Source organism: Nomascus leucogenys, chromosome 2, assembly GCF_006542625.1.
Source record: "Nomascus leucogenys isolate Asia chromosome 2, Asia_NLE_v1, whole genome shotgun sequence".
Lineage (NCBI taxonomy): Eukaryota > Metazoa > Chordata > Mammalia > Primates > Hylobatidae > Nomascus > Nomascus leucogenys.
The window spans coordinates 2,368,403-2,395,134 of record NC_044382.1 but is presented as its reverse complement, the minus strand read 5'-3'; the positions used below and the strand labels follow the sequence as shown (position 1 = coordinate 2,395,134).

At 41.6% G+C, this 26,732-nt stretch overlaps 1 protein-coding gene and 1 pseudogene across 1 annotated transcript; one reads left to right on the top strand and one right to left on the bottom strand.

The window, feature by feature from the left end:
- The window catches only part of LOC100588922, a 20,807-nt pseudogene extending 3,610 nt beyond the window's left edge, over positions 1 to 17,197 (bottom strand).
- Positions 16,092 to 26,732, top strand: ZNF879 (zinc finger protein 879). Its single transcript, XM_003279550.4, has 5 exons — positions 16,092 to 16,175; positions 17,242 to 17,309; positions 19,754 to 19,880; positions 20,316 to 20,411; positions 24,471 to 26,732. The coding sequence occupies exons 2-5, from the start codon at positions 17,277 to 17,279 to the stop codon at positions 25,904 to 25,906; spliced, it is 1,692 nt and encodes a 563-aa protein (XP_003279598.2). The 5' UTR covers positions 16,092 to 16,175; positions 17,242 to 17,276; the 3' UTR covers positions 25,907 to 26,732.

The window sequence follows — 26,732 nt, the reverse complement described above, 5'->3', positions numbered from 1 at the left end:
ACACCCTGCGGCCATATAGAACAGCTCAAAGAAGCAGGGCCTGTTCCTCCCAACTGACTGCCAAATGCAAAGTACCGTAACTATTGAAATGCGAAGTTCAATTGGAAACAGCTACTGCAAAATGCTGGTGGTTCACGGTGGGCCGGCTGTGGTTCACAGCTTATATGAGTGTGGCACGTAGAAATGCATCAAGTGGGCTGGGCGCGGTGGTGCGTGCCTGTAATCAGTCCCAGCTACTTGGGAGGCTGAGGCAGGAGAATCACTTGAACCCAGAAGGTGGAGGTTGCAGTGAGCCAAGATCACACCACTGCACTCCAGCCTGGGTGATAGAGTGAGACTCCATCTCAAAACTAACAACAACAACAACAACGAAATGCATCAAGTGTAGGTTAATTTGGAATGCATAATAAAATAAGTGTCTATCCCTAAATAACCCATGGTACAGTTTTGCCTGTTTGTGACATTATATAAATGAAGAGGGAGTATTTTCTTTTTTTTTTTTTTTTTTGAGAGGGAGTCTCACTCTGTCACCCAGGCTGGAGTGCAGTGGCACGATCTTGGCTCACTGCAAGCTCCGCCTCCTGGGTTCACACCATTCTCCTGCCTCAGCCTCCCCAGTAGCTGGGACTACAGGCACCCACCACCACGCCCAGCTAATTTTTTGTATTTTTAGTAGAGACAGGGTCTCACTGTGTTAGCCAGGATGGTCTCGATCTTCTGACCTCATGATCTGCCTGCCTCTGCCTCCCAAAGTGCTAAGATTACAGGCGTGAGCTACCATGCCCAGCCAAGAGGGAGTATTTTCAAAAGGAAAATTATAAAGTAATTTGATCAAATCTGAATCTTATCCTAAGGCCCAAACAGCTTTCCAAAGGAATTGAATGCATCATATTGGGGTTTAGAATTAATCAGTTTTCATGATACCAGTCCATATGGTTTTTATTGCTTGTAATTGGCATTGGCTTGAAGTTCAATATGAACACCAACTTTTGGGCTCATGGTTTTGATAATGGAGGAACCGCCTCTGTTTTGAAACAGACATGTTTAAATGCACAATGCACCAGAGACTGGTTTATAAAGGCTGTGTTTTATTTAAGCTGCCTTTCCTCAGGGCAGTGAGGGATTGCAAGCATGAAATATATTTGAGAAACTTCATTTTAAGGAACCCATTAGTTAGGGGATATTGTTTTGTTTTTTAAACAGGAAGATCTTTAACCAGAACAGAAATTTTCTTCAAAATTAGAGAAATCAAAGTACTATACAACAAGGCCATAGAATAAATCTCCGAGAAGTCATCCCAGATGTACAGTGAACATCTACCCAGAACATGGCTCAGAAAACTTTTTCTTTTTGACTTTTTTGGGGGCTTTTTTTTTTTTTTTGGACAGGGTTTCACTCTTGTCACCCAGGCTGGAGTGCAGTGGTGCAGTGGCCCAATCATGGCTCACTGCAGCTGCCACCTCCTAGGCTCAAGCAATCCATCCACCTCAGCTTCCCAAAGTGCTGAGATTACAGACACAAGCCACCGTGCCCAGCCAAGAAAACTTTTTCCTAAAGGGCCATGTGTAGGCTGAATAATACCCTTGCTTCTGTCCAAGCTCTAATTCCCAGAACCAGTGAATGCTGTCTTATATAGCAAAGGGGACTTTATAGATGTGATCAGATGAAGGTTGTGATAATCTGAATTGTCATGTGGGCCCCATGTAATCGTAGGGCCCTTATGAATAAGAGAAGGTGCCATGAAGATGGCAGCAGGGAGTGATGCAAAGATGCTAAATGTAGGCTTTGAAGATGCAGAAAGGGTCAAGGAATGCAGCTGACACCTGGGAAAGGCAAGGAAGCGGATTTCCCCGAGAGCCTCTCGGGGGGCAGTCCTGCTGACACCCCGATTTCCACCCCGTGAAACTGGTTTCAGACTGTGAGAGAACAAATTTGCATTGTTGTCATGAACTAAGTTTGTGGTAACTTGTTACAGCAGCAACAGAAAACCAGTGAGGAAACATTTTTGGCTTTGCCCCTCTGTCATAACTGTTGACCTCTGCCACTGTGGCACAGACACCATCACAGGCAATAGCCAGAGTCAGCCTTGTGGGCTCGGCCAGGGACGGAAGCCACTTGGCAGTTGTGTGACCGGGATTCTCGTGATCAGCATCAGCTTAGTTCAGGATCCCCAACGACTGCAACCACTAAGCCTGAGACAGGGCTCTGGAGGGCCAGCTGGAGGCCATAGCAACACACACACACACACACACACACACACACACACAGAGCAAGAGAAAAAGCCTGGGAATGATGACACTACAGAGTTGTGGATAAAAGACAGTCTTTTCAATCAATGAAGTGGGAAAATTGGGTGCCCCTATGAAAATAAAAGGAACTACACCCCTACCTCACTCCACACACCGAAATCAATTCAGATGCATTATTTACCTAAATGGGAAGTGCAAACTGTATTAGTCTGTTCTCATACTGCTATAAAGAACTACCTGAGATTTAATTTATGAAGAAAAAAGTTTAATTGACTCACAATTCCACATGCTCTACAGGAAAGACGGTTGAGGAGACCTCAGGAAACTGAAAATCATGGCAGAAGGGGAAGGACAAGCAGGCGTGTCTTCACATGGCCAGAGCAAGAGGAAGAGAGAGAAGGGGGAAGTGCTACACAATTTTTAAACAACCAGACCTTGTGAGAGCTCGCTCACTATCATGAGAACAGCATGAGAACAGCAAGGGGGAAGTCTGCCCCCATGATCCAATCACCTCCCACCCGGCCCCACCTCCAATACTCGGGATCACATTTAAACGTGAGATTTCCATGGGGAACAGACGCAAACCATATCACAAACCAGTAAATAGGTCAAAGATTGTATGTGAGAGTATTTCATGACCTTAGGGAAAGAGATCTTAAACTGAACACACAAAAAAACTAATCATAAAAGAAAGGTACTGTACATTTGACAACCTTAAAATTAAGAACTCTCTTACAGACAGCATAAGGATAAGGATGAAGTGCTGATAATGATCAAAGCTAGATGATAGGTTTATAGGAGTTCATAACACTATTTTTCTAGAAAACAAAACAAGAGGAAAAGACACCATAAAGAGAGGGAAAAGGCAAGCCACCAAGTGGGAGAAGATATTTATAACTCATATAACCAACAAAGCGCTAGTCTTCAGAATGCAGACTGAACTTCTATGAATCAATCATGAAAACAAAAACTACACATTAGAAAAATGGGCAAAAGATTTGAGCAGTCCACAAAAAAGGGTATCAAAATATCTATAACAATATCAAAAAATTTAGCCTCGTTAAAAATTAGGGAAATGTAGATTAAAACCACAATGAACTATCCAGCAGAAAGGCTAAAATTGAAAAGATTCAAAATTCCCTGTGTTAAGGGTGATGAAAAATAGGAACCCTCATACACTGCCAGTAGGAGGGTAAATTGGTGCAATTTGCAAGAACACAGCCTTGAATTATTCACTAAAGTCGAAGATACACATGCCCTAGGTCTCAACAATTATATTTGTAGGTATATTCCCTAGAGAAATGAATGCACAGATATATGCATATGAACGCTCAAGGTACTGTTATTTATTAGAGAAAAAAATGGAACAAATGAAAGGTACATTGTAGAATGAATAAATAACTTGTGGTATTCCATGCACTGAAATGGAATATTATATAGAAAAAGGAGTGAGCCAAAATGACATGTTAATAGCACAGATGAATCGTCCATATAATTGAATACACATACTGTAATTCCATTTTACATAGTATCCATAAACAGGCAAAGTAAATCACAGTGTTTAGAGATGCACACTTCCATAGTAAAAGCACAAAGAAATGCAAAGAAGGATCATGACTGGGAGGTGACTTGTGAGAGCGTTTGTGGGTTGTGAGGGATTATGCAGGTGTTTTTTTTTTAATTTTTTAATTTTTTATTTTATTTATTTATTTTTTTGAGACGGAGTCTTGCTCTGTCGCCCAGGCTGGAGTGCAGTGCGCGATCTCGGCTCACTGCAAGCTCCGCCTTCTGGGTTCACGCCATTCTCCTGCCTCAGCCTCCTGAGTAGCTGGGACTACAGGCGCCGCCACCACGCCTGGCTAATTTTTGCATTTTTAGTGGAGACGGGGTTTCACCGTGTTAGCCAGGATGGTCTCATCTCCCGACCTCATGATCTGCCAGCCTTGGCCTCCCAAAGTGCTGGGATTACAGGCGTGGGCCACCGTGCCCGGCCTGTGTGGGTGTTTTATTTACACTCTTCTGTTACACTGAACATTCATGGTCTTGCATTTTTTTAAATTTATGTGTTACTTTTCACAATTTAAATATTTTAAAACATAAAAAAGTATGACAATTAGAAAGCAAAAATATGTGAGAACTAAATTGAAGCATCTTAGTAACTCAAATAAATGTAATTCTACTAAATGTTTCAGTTTAAGAGACAAAAATTTCAGGTTTTTGTGAAACAAAATCTAGTCAAATACTGCTTATGAGACTCCCCTAAAACAGAAGGCTGCAAAGTTGTCACTGTCAGACCCATGTGATGGTTCGCTGGAAGACCCTACTTGAAAGGTATGTCTTTATTTTACCTAATTCAGTGCTCCCCCAGTGCTAAAAGTTAGAAATAAAAGTGGGGACTTTATTACTGACCTTAGAGGAATAAAAATAGTTATAAGGGAATACTACAAACAATTGTATGCTATCAAATTAGATAACCTAGATGAAATGAACAAATTCCTGGGAACACACAAACTACTGAGAGGTGACAGGGTGCTGGCAGCCCTCGCAGCCCTCGCTCGCTCTCGGCGCCTCCTCGGCCTTGGCGCCCACTCTGGCTGCACTTGAGGAGCCCTTCAGCCCACCGCTGCACTGTGGGAGCCCCTTTCTGGGCTGGCCAAGGCTGGAGCCCGCTCCCTCAGCTTGTGGGGAGGTGTGGAGGGAGAGGCGGGGGCGGGAATCGGGGCTGCGCTGCAGTGCTTGCAGGCCAGCACGCGTTGGGGGTGGGGGTGGGCTCGGCAGGCCCCGCACTCGGAGTGGCTGGCTGGCCTGCAAGCCCTGGGCAGTGAGGGGCTTAGCACCTGGGCCAGCAGCTGCTGTGCTCGATTTCTTGCCGGACCTTAGCTAGCTGCCTCGCTGCTGGGCAGGGCTTGGGACCTGCAACCCACCATGCCTGAGCCTCCCCTGCCTCCCCTCCACCCCCTGCACCCCCCACACCCTCCCTCCACCCCCCACCCCGTGGGCTTCTGTGGGCCTGAGCCTCCTCGACGGGCATCTCTCCCTGCTCCAGGGCGCCCAGTCCCATTGACCGCCCAAGGGCTGAGGAGTGCGGACGCAGGGCATGGGACTGGCAGGCAGCTCCACCTGCAGCCCCAGTGCAGGATCCACTGGGTGAAGCCAGCTGGGCTCCTGAGTCTGGTGGGGACTTGGAGAATCTTTATGTCTAGCTCAGGGATTGTAAATACACCAATCAGCACTCTGTGTCTAGCTCAGGGTTTGTCAATGCACCAATCAGCACTCTGTGTCTAGCTCAGGGTTTGTAAATACACCAATGGACACTCTGTATCTAGCTAATCTAGTGGGGAGGTGGAGAACTTTTGTGTCTAGCTCAGGGATTGTAAACGCACCAGTCAGCACCCTGTCAAAATGGACCAATCAGCTCTCTGTAAAACAGACCGATTGGCTCTCTGTAAAATGGACCAATCAGCAGGATGTGGGTGGGGCCAGATAAGAGAACAAAAAAAGCAGGCTGCCCAAGCCAGCAGTGGCAACCGGCTCAGGTCCCCTTCTACACTGTAGAAGTTTTGTTCTTTCACTCTTTGCAATAAATCTTGCTGCTGCACACTCTGCTGCTCACACTGCCTTTGTGAGCTGTAACACTCACCAAGAAGGTCTGCAGCTTCACTCCTGAAGCCAGGGAGACCATGAACCCACCGGGAGGAACAAACAACTCCAGACGTGCCGCTTTAAGAGCTGTAACACTCACCACGAAGATCTGCAGCTTAACTCCTGAGCCAGCGAGACCACGAACCCACCAGAAGGAAGAAACTCCGAACACATCTGAACATCAGAAGGAACAAACTCCGGACACGCCGCCTTTAAGAACTGTAACATTCACCATGAGGGTCCTCGGCTTCATTCTTGAAGTCAGTGAGACCAAGAACCCACCAATTCCAGACACACTACCAATACTGACTCAAGAAGAAAGTAGAAAATCTTAACAGACCTGGCCGGGCGTGGTGGCTCATGCCTGTAATCTCAGCACTTTGGGAGGCCGAGGCGAGCGGATCACAGGGTCAGGAGATCAAGGCCATCCTGGCTAACACGGTGAAACCCCATCTCTACTAAAAATATAAAAAATTAGCCAGGCATGGTGGTGGGCACCTGTAGTCCTAGCTACTCAGGAGGCTGAGGCAGGAGAATGGCGTGAACCTGGGAGGCGGAGCTTGCAGTGAGCCGAGATCACGCCACTGCACTCCAGCCTGGGTGACAGAGCTCTGTCTCCAAAAAAAAAAAAAAAAAACAAGAAAAGAAAATCTTAACAGATCTATATTGTTATCAGTAATCAAAAATCTCCCAAAAAGGAAAAATCTTTGTTTCACTGGGTGAGTTCTAGCAAACAGTTAACACCCATCCTTCTCAAACTCTTTAAAAAAAGAAAAAAAAAACCCAGAAAACAACAAAAGAGAGAACACTTCCTCAACCATTCTATATATGAGGCCCGCATTAACCTGGTACCAAACCAGACAAAGATACACAAGTAAACTATAGACCACTATCACTTATGAATATAGATGCAAAAAATCATCAGCACAATACTAGAAAATGGAATCCAGCAGCGTATAAAAAGGATTATGCACCACGAGCATGTGAGATTAATCTCAGAAATGCAAAGGTGGTTCAACATATGAAAATCTATCACTATAACTCACCACATTAGTAGAATGAAGGAAAAAAGCCACATAAGCATCTCAATCAATCTCAATCAATCCAGGAAAAGCATTTTTCAAAAATTGAACATACTTTTAGAATAAAAACACTCAGAAAACTAGGAATAAGAAAGGGACTCATTCAACACAGTAAAGGGAATTTATGAAAAACTCATGGCTAACATACTCAATGGTAAAAGATGAAAGCTTTCCCCCTAAAATCAGGAGCAACACAAGAATGCCCACTTTCGCTACTGCTATTCAACATTGTACCAGAAGTTCTAGCCAGAGCAATTAGGCAAGAAAAAGAAATAAAAGACATGTATACTGGAAAATAAGAAGTAAAACTCTCTATTCAGAGATGACATGACCCTTTATTTGGAAAAAATCACAAAGGATGTTCAAAAAACCCCTACTATAGTTAATAAATTAATTCATCAAATTTGCAGTGTATAGGATCAATATGTGAAAATAAGATATGTTTCTATACATCAGCAATAAGCTCAAAAGTAAATAAAAATTAAATTAAGTAAATTAAATTAAGTTCAAAAGTAAATTAAAAACAAATGCCTTTCACAGCAGTATTCAAAAGAATAAAATACTTAGCAATAAATTTCACCAAGAAAGTGAGAGACTTGGGCACTAATAACTATAAAATAAGGCTGAAATAAATTAAAGAAAACTTAAAATAAATAGAAAGATACCCTATGTTCATGGATTGGAAGATTTAATATTTTTCAGAAATGGCAAAGCCAATCCTCACATATATATGGAATTGCAACGGGCCCTGATCAAAACAGTGTGGTATGGGCATAAGGATATCTAGATCAATGGAATAAAATTAGGAGTCCAAAAATATATTCTAACACATTTACAGTCAATTGATTTTCAAGGAAGGGATCAAAATCTACAGCCAATTGATTTTTGACAAGGGTGGTGAAACCATTTAATGTGGAAAAAAATGGTCTCTTAACAAACGGTGCTGGGATAACTGGATATACATGCAAAAATATGAATCTGGACTCTTTCCTCACATCATACATAAAATTTAATCAAAATGGTTCAAAGACTTCAATGTAAGATTTAAAACTATAAAACTCTTAGAATAAAACATAGATGTAAATAATTATTCCCTTGGATTAGGCAACAGTTTCTTAGATATGGTATGAAAAGCACAAACACTCCAAGAAATAATAAATTGGAAACTTTTAATTAAACAAAGTAAATTAAAAACAAAATGTAAAACTTTTGCCATCGAAGAAAACTATCAAGAAACTAAAAAAGGAAACCAGAGAACAGTAGAAAATATCTTTAAACATTTGATACATTCTATACATCTGATAAGGGTCTAACATTTAAAATTTGTATAGAACTCTTACACACACACACACACACAGAGTGAGAGAGAGAGAGAGAGAGAGAAGGAAGGTGGATTTGGAGGAGAGTTGAGGAGAGGAGGTATGTTGGTAAGTCGAAGGCATCTGTGAGAATTCTTTTGCTTGTGGTTTTTTTTTCTATCAGGCTTCAATTGGATGAGGCCACATTATGGAGGCATGCTACCAGCCCTTTTTAAATGTAAATATCATCCAAAAACACTCTCACGGACACATCTAAAATAATATTTAACTAAATATCAGTATTGTGGGCTAGACAACTTGACACATAGAATTAATCATCAGAAGTCTACCACTTGTCAACTTGGCATGCATATGTATCTGCTTAAACCATATTTAATCTCCAAACCAAGAAAACTAAAGGTTGTACTTCTGCCTAACATGATAAACCCCTGCATACAACTGAAAGTGCACTAATTCTTTCCCCAGAAGATGAAAAGTCTTTAGGTGATGTTTGCTCTTCTGCTTGATGTGCCATAACTTAAATACTATGATGCAAAGTTAACCATACTTAAATACTATGACATAAAGTCAAACACATTGTATGTTACATGATGAGGGATAAGAGAGGGAAAAAATATTACCAAAACATATTAATAACCAAACAAGGAAAAAATACTCAAGTACAGTCTTCATTTCTATCACTGGTCATGTAGTCATAGGTAGTACTTATTACTATCTTCTTCCACTACCCATTCCATATTGCTGTTGCCCTCAGCACACACTTCAGCTGGCTGTGGATCTTAACCTGGTGGGGCTACCCAAACTTTTATTCCTAAAAGGGCTTGGCCATGAGTAGTCCTGCCTGATTGGTTGTTGTAGTTTCCCATTCTATAATCATAGGGCATTCACAGTGTTGGGGAACCACCACCTATATAGTTTTCTATTGCTTTAGCTCCCACATTTAGGTCTTTGATCCATGTGGAGTTAATTTTTGTATATGATGTGAGGTAGGGGTCCAACTTCATTCTTTTGCATGTGGATACCAAGTTCGGTATATAGAAGGCCTCTATGGTAGGAAATACTTGGGCAGAGACTAGAAGGAATGCGTGAAAAAAGCAACTTTGATGGCTCCCAGGCAGAGGTGACAGCAAGTGGAGATCCAGGCTCAGACAAATGCCACAAAATAATCAAGGAATGAATAAGGTGTTTCTGCTAGACCACAGTATAGGTATTTCTGAAAATTATTGTGTTGTACTGAAGACAAAAAATAAATAGAGGTATTGGAATAATAGGATTGTAACAGACCATTCAAAACATAAGGAGGTTTGGAACCAGAACACTAATGAAAACCACAATCCTAATGAAAAATAACAGCAAAGTTAAAAGGGCATAATAAATTGTTAAAAACATAAGTACATATGTGCATATCTAGACATACAAACCATAGTAAACTGAGAACTTGACCTTTTAAGAAAGATGAAAGTATGTTGGAGGGAAAGGATTTGATGAAGGGTTGATGCCACTGAGTTATGAAGACCCAACAGAAGTGTTTGTGAGAGAACAAGGGGCCACACTAAGCTGAGAGAGACTGTGAGTCAAAGCTACAACAGGCACAGCCCCATATTCTCAAGTTGTACTCTCTCAGCTGTGTTGTTTGCCTGCATTCAGATCCTCTTACTTTGAGTGTAAAATATTAATATGCTGGGGGGAAATCCCACACAAACCAAGACACTTTCCACATATCAAGCTAATCCACAATACAGAAGCATGTGCTGCAACAAAATATATTTTTTTCACAAACAATTTCAGAATAGAAGAAAAGAAAACATTTGACAATGCCTTTCGTGAGGCTAATACTTAGTATGAGAAATAAAATTTACAGGTCAAACTAAGGAATATAGATACAAAAATCCTAGTCCAATATTTGCAAACTGAAATACATAAAATGTCATAACCAAGTCTGGTTTGTCCCAGAAATGCACTTTAGCAGATTAATGACTTAGGAAATCTATTAATGTAATTCACTGCATTAACAGATTAAAGGAAAAACATGATTATCTAAATGGATGCAGAAAAAGTATTTGATAACATCTAATATTTATTCATAATTTTAAATGTTTCATAATCTAAGGATCTTCTTTAAGGTGATGAAGTTATCTACTAAAAGCCTACAGAAAATATTGCACTCCATCATGAATTATTTGAAGTATCTACTTCCTTAAAAATCAGAGCAAGACAATAATTCCAATTATCATTCCCTCTTGGGGGCACTCATCAGTGCAAGAAAAAAGACGTATAATGATTGATTTGGAAAATACTCAGCTTTCATCATTTGCAGGTGATATGATTGCTTGCTATGTCAGGGTTCTCCAGAGACACAGAGAATAGATAGATAAGATAGATAGATGTAACAAACACAGTTGTGTAAGTACATAGATAGAGTTATTTATTTATTATATAGACAGATATATTATATATATTTATTAGAAGGAATTGGCTCATGCAGTTATGAAGAATGAAAGGTTCCAAGATCTACAACTGGCAAGTTGGAGACCCAGGAGAGCCACAGTGTAGTTTCAGTCTGAGTCCAAAGAGCCGAGAATCAGGAGAGCCCATGGTGTAAGTTCCAGTCCAGCCAGTAACCTTGAGACCCATGCAAAGCTGATGGTTCAGTTTGAGTCCAAAGCCAGAAAAAACTGATGTCCCAGCTCAATACAGTCAAGGCAAGAGGAGTTCCTTCTTACTCAGGAAAAGGTCACCTTTTGTGTTCTGTTCAGAGCTTCAATTGATTGGATAAGACCCACTTACACTGCATTAAACCAATCTACTTCACTCAGTCTACTGATTCAGATGTTAGCTCATCTGGAAATGCCTTCACAGACACACTCAGAATACTGTCTGGCCAAATGTCTGGGCACCCCACGAACCAGTCAAGTTGATACATAAAATTAACCATGATACCTACATAGAAAATAATATATAAATACAAGAGCAATTCTAAAATCATTTGCCTTTTATACACCAGCCACAAAAAGTTAGAAAACATAATCTTAAAAAAGATTCCATTTATAAGAGCTACAAAAATATATAGAATAACTAGGAATTATCTAAACAGAGGTGGGCAAAAATCTTTAAGGAGACTCTTAAGACACTTTATTTAAAGACTTAGAGAAGAACTAGATAAATTGGGTGGTTAAAATGTCCATGGATAGGAAGACTCAATCATGTAAAGATTCTGCTGCTTTTCAAATTGATCTACAGATTCAATATAGCCCCAAACTATATCCAAAAGGTGTTCACAGGGAAACATGCTGATTCTAAAATATATGTAGAAAATCAAAGGACTAAAGATAATCAGGTGCCTCTTCAAGGATAAAACAAGATGATGTATCAAGATGTATCACAAAGCTATATTAATTTATAAGCAATAATGGTGCAGATTTAGACATATAGATGAACTGTATAGAATAGAGAGTTCTTAAAATAAGTTACACATATATATAGAAAATTTATTAATGGAAATCCATATATATGGAAAACTGACATTTCAAATTATAGGGAAAAGGACAAATTATCAATAAAAGATTTTGAGTAATTTAGGTAACCATAATGAAAAATAATGAAATTGGATCCCTACCTCATACCATACATAAAATTAATTCTAGATGGATAAAGACAAATATCACAAGAAAATTAAAAGATTTTTCAATGTATGAGAATATGTTCTTTGAACTAAGTATAGTGATTGTTAAATATGGTTAAAGAAACACTAAACATTCTAGCCCAAAAGGAAAAGAATCACTAAATTGCCTATAAAACTACAAACTTTTGTTCACCAAAATACACCATAAAGGGAATGAAAATTGTTGCCACGAACTGCCAGAAGACATTTGCAATGCAGGTAATTGACAAATAATCAATATGCATAATAGGTATAAGACATGAATCAGTGAGAAAGGCACAAACAATGCAATGGAAACATTGTCAGAACACTTCAGGGCACTTCACAAAAGAAGAAACTCAAACTGACCGTAAACATAGGAGAAGTTCAACTTCCTTAACAATCAATAAAATTAAAATTAAAACATCAATGAGTTACCATTTAATTTTTTTGTTCCACCTGATTGAATTGTGAAGAACTCTCATAAAACATTTTTACTGTAAATTGGTTTAATCACTTCATAGTTTGGCATTATATTGTCAAGTTGAAGATGCTGTGAAAGGAAAATAAATCTTGGGGCCCCAAAATCACACAGCTAAAGGGAAAAGTCAAGCTAGGAACTGTTTAGGGCAAACCTGCCTCCCATTCTATTCAAAGTTACCCTTCTGCTCAATGAGATAAATGCATATCTGATTGCCTCCTTTGGAGAGGCTAATCAGAAACAGAAAAGAATGCAGCCCTGCACGGTGGCTCATGCCTATAATCCCAGCACATTGGGAGGCTGAGGTGGGTGGACCACTTGAGGTCAGGAGTTCGAGACCAGCCTGGCCAACATGGCAAAACTCCATCTCTACTAAAAATACAAAAATTAGCTGGATGCGGTGGCAAGCACCCATAATCCCAGCTACTCAGGAGGCTGAGTCAGGAGAATTGCTTGAACCTAGGAGGCAGAGGTTGCAATGAGCCAAGATCATGCCACTACACTCTAGACTGGGCAACAGAGTGAGACTCCACCTCAAAACAAACAAACGAAAAAGAAACTGAAAAGAATGGAACCCTTTGTCTCTCACCTACCTATAACCTGGAAGCCCCCTCCCCGCTTGAGTGGTCCCAACCTTCTGGATGCAACCAATGTATATCTTACATATATTGATTGATGTCTCATGTATCCCTAAAATGTATAAAACTAAGCTGTGCCCTGACCACCTCGGACGCATGTTGTCAGGACCTCCTGAGGCTGTGTCACAGGCACGCATCCTCAACCTTGACAAAATAAACTTTCTAAATTAACGGAGAACTGTCTCAGATATTTGGGGTTCACAATGCATATACCCAAAGCCCTGAAATTCCACTTCTGCAAATGCCACCCCCCAAAAAAATTTCTCATTATATGGACACCAGGATTCAATACGTGTTGTTTGTGGAAAAAACTCACAATGACCACTGACAGAATAATGAATAAATAAATTGTTGTACAGTTGCACAATGTACACTAAAGAACAATCAAAATTAAGAATTTCACTGACATCTATCAAAATAGTTGAATCTTACAAACACAATGATGAGCAAAACCGCGAGCTGCAGAAAATTAGACATATATTTTATGGATACATATTTGGAAATTTTATTTTTTAAGAATCAGTGGAATAAGAAAAACAAATCCAGGAGGATTGTTACCACTGGTGGTGGTGGAGAATGGGGACAATAATAAGCAATAATGAAAATAATAATAAGATGATAATGCCTAATACATATATAGTGTTTGCTATTTGCCACTGTCCCAAGTGCTTTTGATGCAGGATTTTTGCTCCATAGCTTAGCTAAGTCTGGGTTTTTGTCTCACAACCAGGAAGAATTAAGCATGCAGACACTCAAAGAGTGAGTCAGGCAGGGAGTTTTATTGAGCGCTGAAACAGCTTCTAATGGGGAGGGAACATGGGGTGGTCCCCCTACCTGAAAGCAGGAGTGTTCCCCATATGACTGAGCCTGGCCTTTTTATTGGCTCAGAATGGGGAGTGTGTGCTGATTGGTTTGTGAGTATGCACAAAAGGTGAAAGTGAAGATACCACTCAAAGGTGGGCATGATAGTGTAGAAAACCAATTAGGAAAGGGTAGGTATACGTAAAACAGACGAAGGATGGGGATCAATCAGAGGAAGGTGTGCCAAATGGGAAGGAGGATTCTCAATTCAGTCCGAGGATTTACCCAGGACTGGTTACTCTGGGAACCTGTCCCTCTCTGCCTTCTGCCTTTATCACTTTTATATTTTATACCTCAGTTAATCCTCACAACAAGCCTCTAAGCAGTTACTTGTACTTTTTCTATTGGTGAAAAAGAAATTGATTTATCGTTCTCAAGCATTGCATCAGATGTTTCCTAATTAAAAAATAATAAACCACAGAGTAAACAGTGCCAATATTTAATACCTGAAAGCAGAAAAAAGGCAGCATAATTATTGTTGTTGTTTTCTAATTTGGAAATAGGGATGTAAATTCCAGAAGAAACAAATAAGCTTGAAAGAGGTAACTTCTAGCTGTGGTAGCCTCTTTGGGGAGGAGTGGTATAAGGGCCTGCTGTTTGATAATGGAACTTTCCCCTACCAGTTGGTGTATATACTATGTGCATGTGTTTCTTTGATACAGATAACTCACTGAAAAATATAGCTAGAATAAAATGCCAGACAGAGCTGGTCTCTGGATGGGCAAGTTCTTTTTCTATGCTTTCCTCAATTGAATAAATGACACAAAAGATATTGTTATGAATGAATTACAAAGGCATTTAAATTTCAGAATGTCATGAAAGATTGTAAGAAAAATTAAAAACTAGTATAATATTTGTAACAAAAAGATACAAATATCGAAAGAAAACACTAAGTCCTTGTTATAGAATAAAGGAAAAAAGGTAATATTATGGCTCTCATACAAATATAAAATGGACAGATGGTAAGATTTTTATCTAACTAATGAGGGAATCAGTAAGATTTTTAAAATTAGTTCAAAGGAAAACTCAAAGAACCACACATATATAAGCTGAAATGGATTTACAAACAGATGCGCAAAAGGTTCTATTCATAGGGCAACAAGAGTTTTTATAGCATCTTAACAAAAGAACAATACATTTGTAGAGAAGTGGCAATTGCATTCTACCAGACACAATCAATCTGCATTTGTATAAACAAGAACAGTTGCATAATTAGAAGTTTTCTGGCCCGGGCGCAGTGGCTCACGCCTGTAGTCCCAGCACTTTGGGAGGCCTAGATGGGCGGATCACGAGGTCAGGAGATGGAGACCATCCTGGCTAACAGTGAAACCCCATCTCTACTAAAAACACAAAAAATTAGCCGGGCGTGGTGGCAGGTGCCTGTAGTCCCAGCTACTCAGGAGGCTGAGGCAGGAGAATGGCGTGAACCTGGGAGGCGGAGCCTGCAGTGAGCCGAGATCGCGCCACTGCACTCCAGCCTGGGCGACAGCGAGACTCCGTCTAAAAAAAAAAAAAAAGAAGTTTTCTACAACTTCCAGGGTTGTAAATAGCTTCAAGACAATAAAAGGTTGAGGTAGTCCCTGAGGGCATTCCAGGCCGGATATCCAGTACATTTTTTGGTCCATATTAAAGTTTTTCTCATTTTTTCCCTACAGCCTCAAGACATAATTGGGAAAAGAAAGAATAATTTAAAAAATAAATAAATACATGAAAATAAGCATATGAGATAATGTTTTATAAATCAAAGAAATGCTCATTATACCGCGCCCGGCCGAGATTACAAAATTTAGACACAATTCCTTTTTAATTAAAACTGCAGAATGGACTGTAATAGTTCTGCCACCACCTGCGAATAATCAGCAGCGGCTAGTCTTTCACATTTAAAAATTCATACTCACTTTTCCGTCTTACTATTGTTGTCATTCTAACTACGAATACAATGGGTGGTTTAGCGGAAGGAGAGTAGTTGGAGCCCAAGCTGAGGGACTCGGCTTCAGCCTTCTCGAACTCCACAGCCCGACCGCGTTCTCGGCTCTCGGCGCTGTGGTTCCCTCTCGGACACCGTAAGTGGTGGTGCCGCGGCGACGTCTGGGAAATGAAGTCCGGAGGGACAAACGCTGCGGTTCAGCCAGGGAAACCCGTCGGCTCTCCGGCGCGCAGGCGCACTTGCGCCCGGCGGCGACGGGAAACGTCTCTGAATTAGGTGTTCTGCTCGCCTCTTGTGCGGTGTGCAGCTGCGCACCCCCCGCCGTGGCGGGCCCAGGTACAGGCTGCCGGTGAGGGCGGGCCCAGGGCGTGCGGCAGCCGCGGCGGGACCAGGACTAGGGCTGGCCTCTCCGCGTGTCCGCCGAGCCCCGGCTCCAGGCGTCCGAGTCGGGGCGGCCTCGGCAGGTGAACCCGGCCCCGGAGGGGGCGTGGCCTGGGAAGGGCCTGGGGGAGGCCGGCAGGGCGCGTCGACGCCGCTGGACTCCTGGGCCGCAGCCTGGGCCGGACTCCGGGGGAAACGGCTCCAGAAAAGAAACTGCAAAACGCCGCCTCGGTTCAGGGTCCAGAGCCCTCCAGGCGGTTTTCCGCTCTTAGCGCTTGTGGGTTTAAGCCTCCCCCTACTCCGTTTCCCGGAGTTTAAACTTTATATTTACTCGTTTTTGGCAGTCTTGCCTGTTTGGCAGTGTTTTCCTACAGTCAGTCCTAGAGTGATTTAACTATTTCCTTTTTTATTTACCGTAACCATGTCCACTTGCTAAGTTACTACCCATTTCTCTAAATTTTAAATCAATTTCTAGCCAGTGATGCTATTTTCTTGAGCCCTTGTTTTTTTGGGGCCGGGGAGAATGGGTAACGCTACCTTTAAGCAGCTTTGATAACTGTTTTTGATAAAGGAAGTAAATCTCACAAGAGGAAGAAAAGAGGACTAATTTTTGGTTGGCTGTTCCTAAAAAAGAGCATCAGTCAACTTCAACTGCTGTTTTTCGTATTGAACAACATCCAAGTGCAGATGTGTGGAATATTGTGTCATTTCCTATTACTTTATCTGCATGAGCCTTGCCTGATTGTGCCCTTGACCCTGTTAAGGCACGGCAGATGGTCTTCATCCCTTCGCTCCATTCGTCTTTATCGTAAAGCGCTGGCAGAAAGGTAGCAGGTACGGTGACGGTGTACCTGCTTCCCACACTGGTTTAGGTGGCTGGACTCAGGGCCCCTCTGGCCTGGGCAGTTCCAGGCTCCTTCTCTGCAGGTGCTCAGCTTATGGCTTCTAACCTGGTCTGGCCTAATGAGGGTGGGCATGCAGGCTGGATGAAAAGACCTCACAGCTTCTTTCTCCATTCCAGGTGCCTTCCCCAAGAGAGGCAGCAGGGAGGGAGAAATGGCAAGGAGGTTGCTGCCAGCCCAGGTGCAGGTGAGTGAAGGCTTCTTTTTGCTTGAACTGCCTTCAGGGTCTAGATGTGGTAAACTTGTTCATCTGTTGTTGGGCTTCTCTACCCGGTGAAGCTCAGGGAAGGACCCGAGGGCTTGGTAGCTGAGGAACTCTGGAAGGAAGGTGTTTCCCTTGCCTAAGAGCCTGTCTCATACTTTTTTTTTTTTTCCTTTTTTGAGACAGGGTCTCACTCTGTTACCCAGGCTGGAGTGTAGTGGCACGGACACGGCTCCCTGCAGCCTCAGCCTCCCTGGTAGCTGGGACTACAGGCATGTGTGCCACCACACCCGGCTAATTTTTGTATTTTTAGTAGAGACCAGGCTTCACCAAGTTGGCCAGGCTGGTCTTGAACTCCTGACCTCAAGCAATCTGCCCACCTCAGCCTCCTAAAGTGTTGGGACTATGGGCGTGAGCCACTGCGCCCAGCCCCCGGTCTCATACTTTTTGACAAAGAACTTAATGGGGCTCCAACGCCAGGCCCCTGCCACTACCAGAGCTTTGTGAAAGATCTAGGTGTTTTTGCCCTGTGGAGGACAAAGACACGGAGGAGTCAAATAATTCCTTCCTAACACTGGGAATTTGAAAAAGAGAGGCCCTGTATTCCCAGGACCTTGGGAGGCCAAGGCGGGCGGATCACTTGAGGTCAGAAGTTCAAGGCTAGCCTGAACAACATGGTGAAACCTGGTCTCTACTAAAAATACAAAAATTAGCTAGGCATAGTGGTCCATGCCTATAGTCCCAACTACTCTGGAGGCTGAGGCAGGAGAATCACCTGAACCCGGGAGGCAGGGGTTGAAGTAAGCGGAGATCATGCCACCGCACTCCAGCCTGCGTGACACAGCAAGACTCTGTCTCAAAAAAAAAAAAAAAAAAAAAAAAAAAAGCCAGGTGTGGTGGGTCTGGTGGTGTGCTCCTGTAATCCTAGTTAGTCCAGATGCTGAGGCAGGGGAATCACTTGAACCCAGAAGGTGGAGGTTGCAGTGAGCTGAGATCACGCCACTGCACTCCAGCTTGGTGACAGAGGAAGACTCCATCTCAAAAAAAAAAAAAAAAAAGAAAAAAAGAAATATGCCTGAAGGAGATAGGCTTTGTATGCCTTTCTGATTATGTACAGGATACTCAATTCAGCATTTTTAGAGTATTAACAAAGTGAAAACAACTTAAACATTCAGTACTAGGTGAATTAAATAAACTAGATCATCTGTACAGTGAACTACTAGGCAGCATGTAAACAGTGGTGACTAGGATGTAGTTATTTGTATAACATGATTTTATTTTTATTTAAATATAGAACCATATTTGCATGAAAATCATCTGAAGAGACATAGCAAAAAGTTAACTTTTTCTGGTGGTAGAAAGTTAGATGAACACTTCTTGTTTTGCTTGTTGATCTTTTACAATTTTCTAATAAGATTTTTTAAGATGATTCTTTTGTTTTGTTTTGTTTTTTAAGAGACAGGATCTTACTCTGTTGCCCAGGCTGGAGTGCAGTAGTGTGATCACACGTCACTGCAGCCTCGACCTCCTGGGCTCAGGCGAGCCTTCTGTCTCAGCCTTCTGAATAACTGGGACTACAGGCACATGCCACCACACCCAATTAATTAAAAATAATTATTTTTTGCAAAGATGGGGTTTCTCTATGTTGCCCAGGCTGGTCTCGAACTCCTAGGCTCAAGTAATCCTCCTGTCTCGGCCTCCCAAAGTGCTGGGATTATAGGCGTGAGCCACTGTGCCCAGCCAAGAAGATGACTCTCAAGAAAAGAAGGGGAGATGGCCCTAGTTCAGTGCAGTGACATTGCATCCAGTGAAGGAGGAGAGAGGTAGGAGAACAGGAGCTTCTGGGGTGGGGAGGGAGACTCCTGACCATACCCTTCTCCTCTGACTTGAAAGGTTATGTAGCCCACCACCTGGGACCTCTCCTGACACAGCCATGCCTGGAACATTCTCATAGCCTTCCCTCCAGTGAATGTCAGTGTCCTCTTTCCCAAGACTCAGAGATGGCCCAAGTTGAGGCAGAACTAGGACTCAGTGACCGCCTTTCCCGGCAAGCCTGGTAGTGTTCCACCTATGCCTCCCTCAGTGAATGCACTGGTGCCTCCTTCCGAAACCTGACTCTCAGGTGTCACCTGTAAGATGAGGGTTTGGTCTAGGTGATTGGACGTTTCCAAATGTAAAGTTCAGTGTCTTCTTGCTCTGATTTTGTTTCATGGGTTCAAGTGCTTTTCTTGTTTGGTCTCTGTGTTGAAGCTTCCTGAGGAGATGGTGTTTCACTCACCATAGGTAAATGATAAATGTGTGCTTGGTAACTGAAAAGTTGTCCAGAAACACTTGAAATACTTAGAACCCTAAGTTGTGACAGGGTTGCTTCTCAGTCGTCCCATTGTGGGGACGGTCCTGGATGAACAGGAGTGGGTTTGCCATTCCAGGAGTCCGTGACATTCAGGGATGTGGCCGTGTTCTTCAGCCAGGACGAGTGGTTGCACCTGGACTCTGCTCAGAGAGCCTTGTACCGGGAGGTGATGCTGGAGAACTACAGCATCCTGGTCTCACTGGGTAAGGAACTTTCCTCCTGATGCAGAATCTGCCAAGAGAGCACCTTAGCACCCTCAGGGGGCACATTTGGAGGGTTTGGCCAGGTCAGCTCACAGGTGGGCTCCAAGAGTGGCCATTGCCATTCCCCTTGGTTGTACCGAGAGGCCTTGGCTTAGTAGAGTTGATGAAGGGCATCTTTTCTCTGCTTTTCTTGTCTTCTGCCCACTGAGCTCTGTTCCCTGAGCCCCACAAGGTGTTCCTGCTGAGAGGAGTGCACAGCCAGAGCCCTAACTTTCTTCCTGAGACCACCTTCTGGTCGTCCCCTAGGAGCCCAATTTTAAGCCTGTCTCAGAACAAACCTCCGCCTTCCCTGTACTGCCCCTCTGCCCTGGGCACTCTGGGGCTGGACCTGCCTGCTACGATGGCCGCTCACGTCTCTTTCTTGTTCATGAACAGGGATTCTGTTTTCCAAGCCAAAGGTCATCTCCCAGTTAGAGCAAGGAGAAGACCCCTGGATGGTGGAGAGTGGAGTTCCCCAAGGCGCACATCTCGGTGAGTGACAGAGTAATTGGGAGATGGGCATAACATTTTCCCACTGCCAGGGCACAGTGAGGAGGCTGCGCTCAAGGGTCTTCTTGATGTACCAGGCCAGGGGGGAGTGCTGGGAAGGCGGATCCTTTCTCTCTTGATTACTTGATCCATCAGGTTCAGAGGAGGGTTGAATTCTCCCAATATGGGTTGCACCGTTTTCAGATGTCTTGTAATTTGCAGAATATGTAATACAAGATATCATGTGTAAAGGTTTATAATTCCTTTATCTTCCTTTTTCCTTGCTTTTACTGGATTGATTCTTTTCCTAAATTATTTTCCTTAGTGGCTTGAACATTACATTGTTTTTTTTTTTAATCACTACAATACATCCCTCATAGTTTGATCTTGGAACCATCTTTTGCTTTGATTTCTTTGGTATACAACTTATTATGCATGGTTCAGCAGGGGAAAAAAAGCAGATATATGTGTATGTATTTACATACATGAAAGAGGGAAAGAAGGTGTGACAAACGGTAAGTTACGGAATGTGAGTGGGCTTCCAGATACTCATTATGCCATTCTTCTCTTTTCTGGAAAATTTAGAAAATAATGCATCCCAGATCCCAGCTCCTAAGGCATGTCACTTATTCCCTGTATGCCCTTGGATGACTGCACTAGCAGCTTCCCCATTCGTTCTCCTGTGAATTCTGTCTGTGCTTCTGCAGTAGAGGAGGCCTCTGTTGAGCTTTACCACCTGTCTGGTGTTTTTTTCTCACCTGGGCAGGGCATGGGCTTTCTGGGTCAGTTCACTTTTGTGTTTTCATTCATGAACTCTGTCTTTACGTTTTTCCCTTTGGCTCGACTAGAATATTTTCTTGGGTAACGTTTTTCAGAAACGCTTATGTGTGCAATATCTGTATGTGTCAAAAATCAGTTGTTTTTTTCTCTCCTGAGATTTGTGTTTTAGATCTAGAATTCTGGCATTCTTTTTTTTTTTCTTTTCGTGTTGTCCGAACTGCTCCACTGTCTTTGGGCATGGAGTGCTGCTGAGAAATAATCCCGTTAGTCCGATAATATTTCCTATATAGGTAACTTGTTTTTTCTTTTCTGTCTTCTCTTTGGAATCTCATAGGACATCATCTTTATCTTTGAAATTCAGACTTTTCATTAGGTTATATGAAAGAGTATTTTTTTTTTTCTTTGTTCTTTGGCACTTTACTGGGCTCTTTGCTTTGAAGATTCAGTCCTTCTTTTCATTTCAGGGATCTTTTATTTCTGCCACATTCCACCAACAATGTGAGGCAATTGACTGCAAGAGTAGTGATATAATAAAATAGAAATTCAGTCAGACATCTAGAAAATAAATAGATCCGTAGTAAGGACCAGAATGGTAGCTGTAAATGAGTTTCAGATTTCTCTCTGAGCTTTCTGGTTGGTAAATAAATCATTGGTATCACATTGTCAGTGTTGTTTTACAAGCATTTAAAAAAATTAATTATTTTAAATTTGTACAAATTCTACATGCTGTTGTAAAAATAGGAGCAAAAAAAAGTCACCTGGAATTTTACCAACTATGATCAATTATTGTTGTTTGTTACCCATTCAAACTGTGTATTTGTTTAAATGCGTTCGTGTGTGAGAGACAGACACAGTGAGAGAGAGACACAGAAAGATTGATTATACAGTTTGTTCTCGAGCCTGTTTTAATTGTGAATGTCCTTCAGTTATTCAGCCCTCAGTGAATAGAGGCCTACCTCATTGAGAGGACTACATTGTACGTTAAGCCAATTGAACAGTCTTCCTTTTGGAAATTTTAGTTTCCAGTTTTTCTCTGTTACTAATATTGCTAAGATGGTTATGGGAATACAAAGCCATAATATAAAGAGGCAAAGGTACCAAGAGTAAATCATCACAGTACAAAGACATGAGTATTGTGATTGAAAAGGCCAGGCATGTGGATTAAAAATCCACAAGGGATTTTTTGAAACACTATTCAACTTCATTAAATTAAAATCAAGGAAATTCCAACAAAGCACAAGTTACCATTTTTCCCTTATTACCAAGGATTAAGAAATATATACCCAGTGTGTTGCCACTGCTGTGAGTGATAAGCAGTATCGTTAGTGGGACTGCAACTGGTACAGTCTTTCCGAGGATGGTCTGGCTTTATTGAAATCAACTCCAAGTCTAGAAATCTTAAGATAATTTCCTCACAGATAACTGTGCAGAGTTACAAAGATGTTGTAAAAGAATGTTTGTTATAACATGAGGCATCACTGCCACAAAAGGAGGGTAAATGAGTCTCAAAAAGGGATTTATTAAATGGTGATGTTTTCATGCATTGGACATATTGTATAGCCATTAAAATGATGATGTCAGCCTACATTTATTGACATGGAGAGAAGCTCATGATTTTTAAGTGAAATGAAGGTAAAGGAAGCTTAATTTCAACCCATTTTAATTTTTCAATTAAGTGATTTTTAATATGCAGAAAATTCCGGTGAGCTACGTCCCACATACAATAGTGATTACAATTGCACTATGGGTGAGCTATATGTTCATTTTTATAGTTTTCTGTGTTTTTCTTATAATGATGATATATTTCTTTTGTAGTTAAGAAAATAAAAGCTCTTTCATAAAATACAAAAGAAAATACATTTATTTTGAATCAATGATTCCATTTCTTGTACTGTATCTTAAGTAACCAAAAAGGTAGACAAAAAATTACTCTCAATAATGTTCTTTTCTCCCAGTATTCCCCAGTGTCATAATGGTGTTGGTGTCCATCGAGTTGCCCAGACCAAAAGCTAGGAGTCATCCTCAAGTCCCCTCTTTCATTGCCTCTGCGCTCTATTCGTAATTGAAGATAGCTGCCAGTGCTACTTGCAGAACTTCCCAGATACGCCCACCTCTTTCCATCTCTTATCACCACATGCCAGTGCCAGCCACCACCATCTTCATCCAGGAAGAGTGCAGCGGCCTCCTCATTGCCTGTTCTGCAGCTGCCCTTGTTCTCTTTCTCCCCAGCCCCATTACGGGTTGTTTTTCGTACAGCAACCAGAGTGATCCTTTTTAAACAAAAACCACGTCGTTTCATGTCCCTTCTAGCCCTCAGTGATGCTGATGAACTTCCAATATCTTCCTGTATCCTAGAAAACGCTCCATGATATAGCCTGGCCCACCTCTTTTCCTCATTGGCGACACTCTGTCCTTGTTCACTCTGCTTCAGCTACCATGGACTGCTGTATGTCCTGGAAAACAGGAAGCTTATTCCTGCCTAGGGCCTTTGTGTTACTGTTCTTTCTGACTGGAATCACCTTTATACCCACACTTTTGTCTGGCCGGCGCTTGTTATTTAGATCTCATCTTTAATTTCATTTTCTCATCACCCAGTTTAAAATAGTTGCCTATTCACCCTTATTACACAGCACTTTGTTTGTGTTTTCTTACAGTTCTCATTGCTCCTTTGTACTGCTGTTGATTTGTTACTTGGTCATTGTCTGTATCACACTGCTAGAATGTAAACCTTGAGAGTAGGCCCTTGTCTGGCTTGTGCCCTGTCATTCTCAGAGTCTTAACCTTTGTGTAGCACACAGTAGGCACTCAGTAGATATTACTTAAGTAAGTGGATGCCATTATTTACAGCATTCTGAGGAGGCCTAGAGCAGCACTGCTTGACATCCTGTGTTTGACGGAGCTCTTCTCTTTCATTTAATTTTAGCCCCTCTGCAGTTTTTCCCTTGATATTTACCTGAGTGCACTGCTAGCTGCCCTGGGAGATGACGCTGAGGGACACAGGCTGTGCTCAGAAGGGCCTCATACCCTAGTGAGCTGTGCTTTGTTAATAGATCAAGCCTGGCTCCTCCTGTTGTCCCATAATTTCCTCAGCCCACCTATATGTAGGTTTCTTCAGACCCTTGCCACCCACACGTCTGTCATCCTGCTTCCTTCCTCCTCTTCTTTTTCCCATCCTTCTCTAAGATTTCAAGGCTTTATATTTTTTAACTATCCTTGTGTGTTTTTATGTCACTTTTTAAAATTCTCAGTTCAAGAGAGACTTACGTGTTTTGTCTACTTTAGGATGGGAAAGCTTGTTTGAAACCATAGTTTCTAAAGAAGAAAATCAGGAAGTCATGAAAAAACTCATAATTGATGGCGCATTTGACTTCAAGTTGGAGAAAACCTACGTAAATGAAGATAAGTTAGAGAAGCAACAAGGCAAAAAGAACAGACTTTTCAGTAAAGTGTTAGTTACCATCAAAAAAGTCTACATGAAGGAGAGGAGCTTTAAAGGTATTGAATTTGGGAAAAACCTTGGTCTAAAATCATCACTTATTAGAAAACCCAGAATAGTTTCCAGAGGAAGGAGACCCCATTCACAGCAGTATTCAGTTCTCTTTAAACAGCTGGGGGTCAACACAGTGCGTAAATGTTATAAATGTAATATCTGTGGGAAAATCTTCCTCCACAGTTCCTCCCTGAGTAAACACCAGAGAATCCACACTGGAGAGAAGCTCTATAAATGTAAGGAATGTAGGAAAGCCTTCAGCCAAAGCTCATCCCTGACTCAGCACTTGAGGGTTCATACAGGAGAGAAACCTTATATATGTAGTGAATGTGGAAAAGCCTTCAGTTTCACCACATCTCTTATTGGACACCAGAGAATGCATACTGGAGAGAGACCTTATAAATGCAAGGAATGTGGAAAAACATTTAAAGGTAGTTCATCTCTTAATAATCACCAGCGAATTCACACAGGAGAGAAGCCCTATAAGTGTAATGAATGTGGGAGGGCCTTCAGTCAGTGCTCATCTCTCATTCAGCACCACAGAATTCATACTGGGGAGAAACCGTATGAATGTACTCAGTGTGGGAAAGCCTTCACTTCAATATCGCGGCTAAGTAGGCACCATCGAATTCATACTGGAGAGAAACCCTTTCATTGTAATGAGTGTGGAAAAGTATTCAGCTATCACTCAGCCCTTATCATACATCAGAGAATTCACACTGGTGAGAAACCATATGCGTGCAAAGAATGTGGGAAAGCCTTCAGCCAAAGCTCAGCTCTCATACAACATCAAAGAATTCACACTGGAGAAAAACCCTACAAATGTAATGAATGTGGGAAAGCCTTCTCTTGGATTTCACGGCTTAATATACATCACAGAATTCACACTGGAGAGAAACCATATAATTGTAAGGAATGTGGAAAAGCCTTCAGTTCCCACTCAGGCGTTAATACTCATAGAAAAATTCATACTGGGGAAAAACCTTATAAATGTAATGACTGTGAGAAAGCCTTCAACCAAAGCTCAGCTCTAATTCAGCACCAGAGAATTCATACTGGAGAGAAACCATATAACTGTAAAGTGTGTGGGAAAGCCTTCAGACAGAGTTCATCCCTTATGACACACATGAGAATTCATACGGGGGAAAAGCCTTATAAATGTAAAGAATGTGGGAAGGCTTTTAGTCAGAGCTCATCTCTTACTAATCATCAAAGGACTCATAATTGAGAAAAACTGTATAAGTGCATGTAGGAACTGAAGTTATATTCCATACTGAATATCAAAAAATTCATTGTGGGGAGAAAGTGATGAAGAGTAGTTAATCATGGGTAAAACTTCAGAGTTAGACCTCATCAAACATCGGATACTTCATGATGCAGGGTAACCTTGGGAATGCTAGAAAAGCTTCTGTAAAATGTTTATTCATATGTTCTTAAGTTATTACCATGAAACAGAATTTTTAAGATTGCAGGGTTAGTATTTGATTGTCTAGTGATGTACGATAACAGCTACCAGCTTTCGTATATGTACGATAACAGCTACCAGCTTTCATGAGCATCACTGGGAAGCCTGCTGTTTATGTACAAGTACAGCCATAAAATCCAGACACAGATAAATCTAGGAATCTATTTTTTGAAACTATTATGCAAGCCAGTGGTACTAGAAAGAATGTTTTAGAAAAGAAATATGTACAGGTGATCCATAGCTACCTCACTGTCACTAAAATGTTTTTTAATAGTCTTAAAGCAGATTCTGTACTTCACGGTTAAGACTTTGAATTGTTTCTCTGCTTTCTAAGCCATTCACCTGAGAAGAAAATCACTCCATAAACTATGCAGACATACTATCTTTCAGTTTTCTTCCGGACTACTTGTTCCAAACTCTGAGTCAGATCTAAAGTCACTTTAAGTCACAGAACGCATGGTATTTCACTTGTTTTTCTCATTAAAAGTGATTACCTTTGCTGTATTAAATTGGTAAGTAAAGGTCATTCAACCACTGCTTTTGCAATTTACTGAAAAATGTTATAAATTATCTCAGAATGTAGCCAATA

Bases quoted from the DNA above. Each gene is read 5' to 3' on its own strand.
- ZNF879 (XM_003279550.4), top strand. From the start codon at position 17,277: ATGGCAAGGAGGTTGCTGCCAGCCCAGGTGCAG. The intron at 17,310-19,753 runs GTGAGTGAAGGC...TTGCCATTCCAG, and splicing joins TGCTGCCAGCCCAGGTGCAG to GAGTCCGTGACATTCAGGGA. The intron at 19,881-20,315 runs GTAAGGAACTTT...GTTCATGAACAG, and splicing joins CAGCATCCTGGTCTCACTGG to GGATTCTGTTTTCCAAGCCA.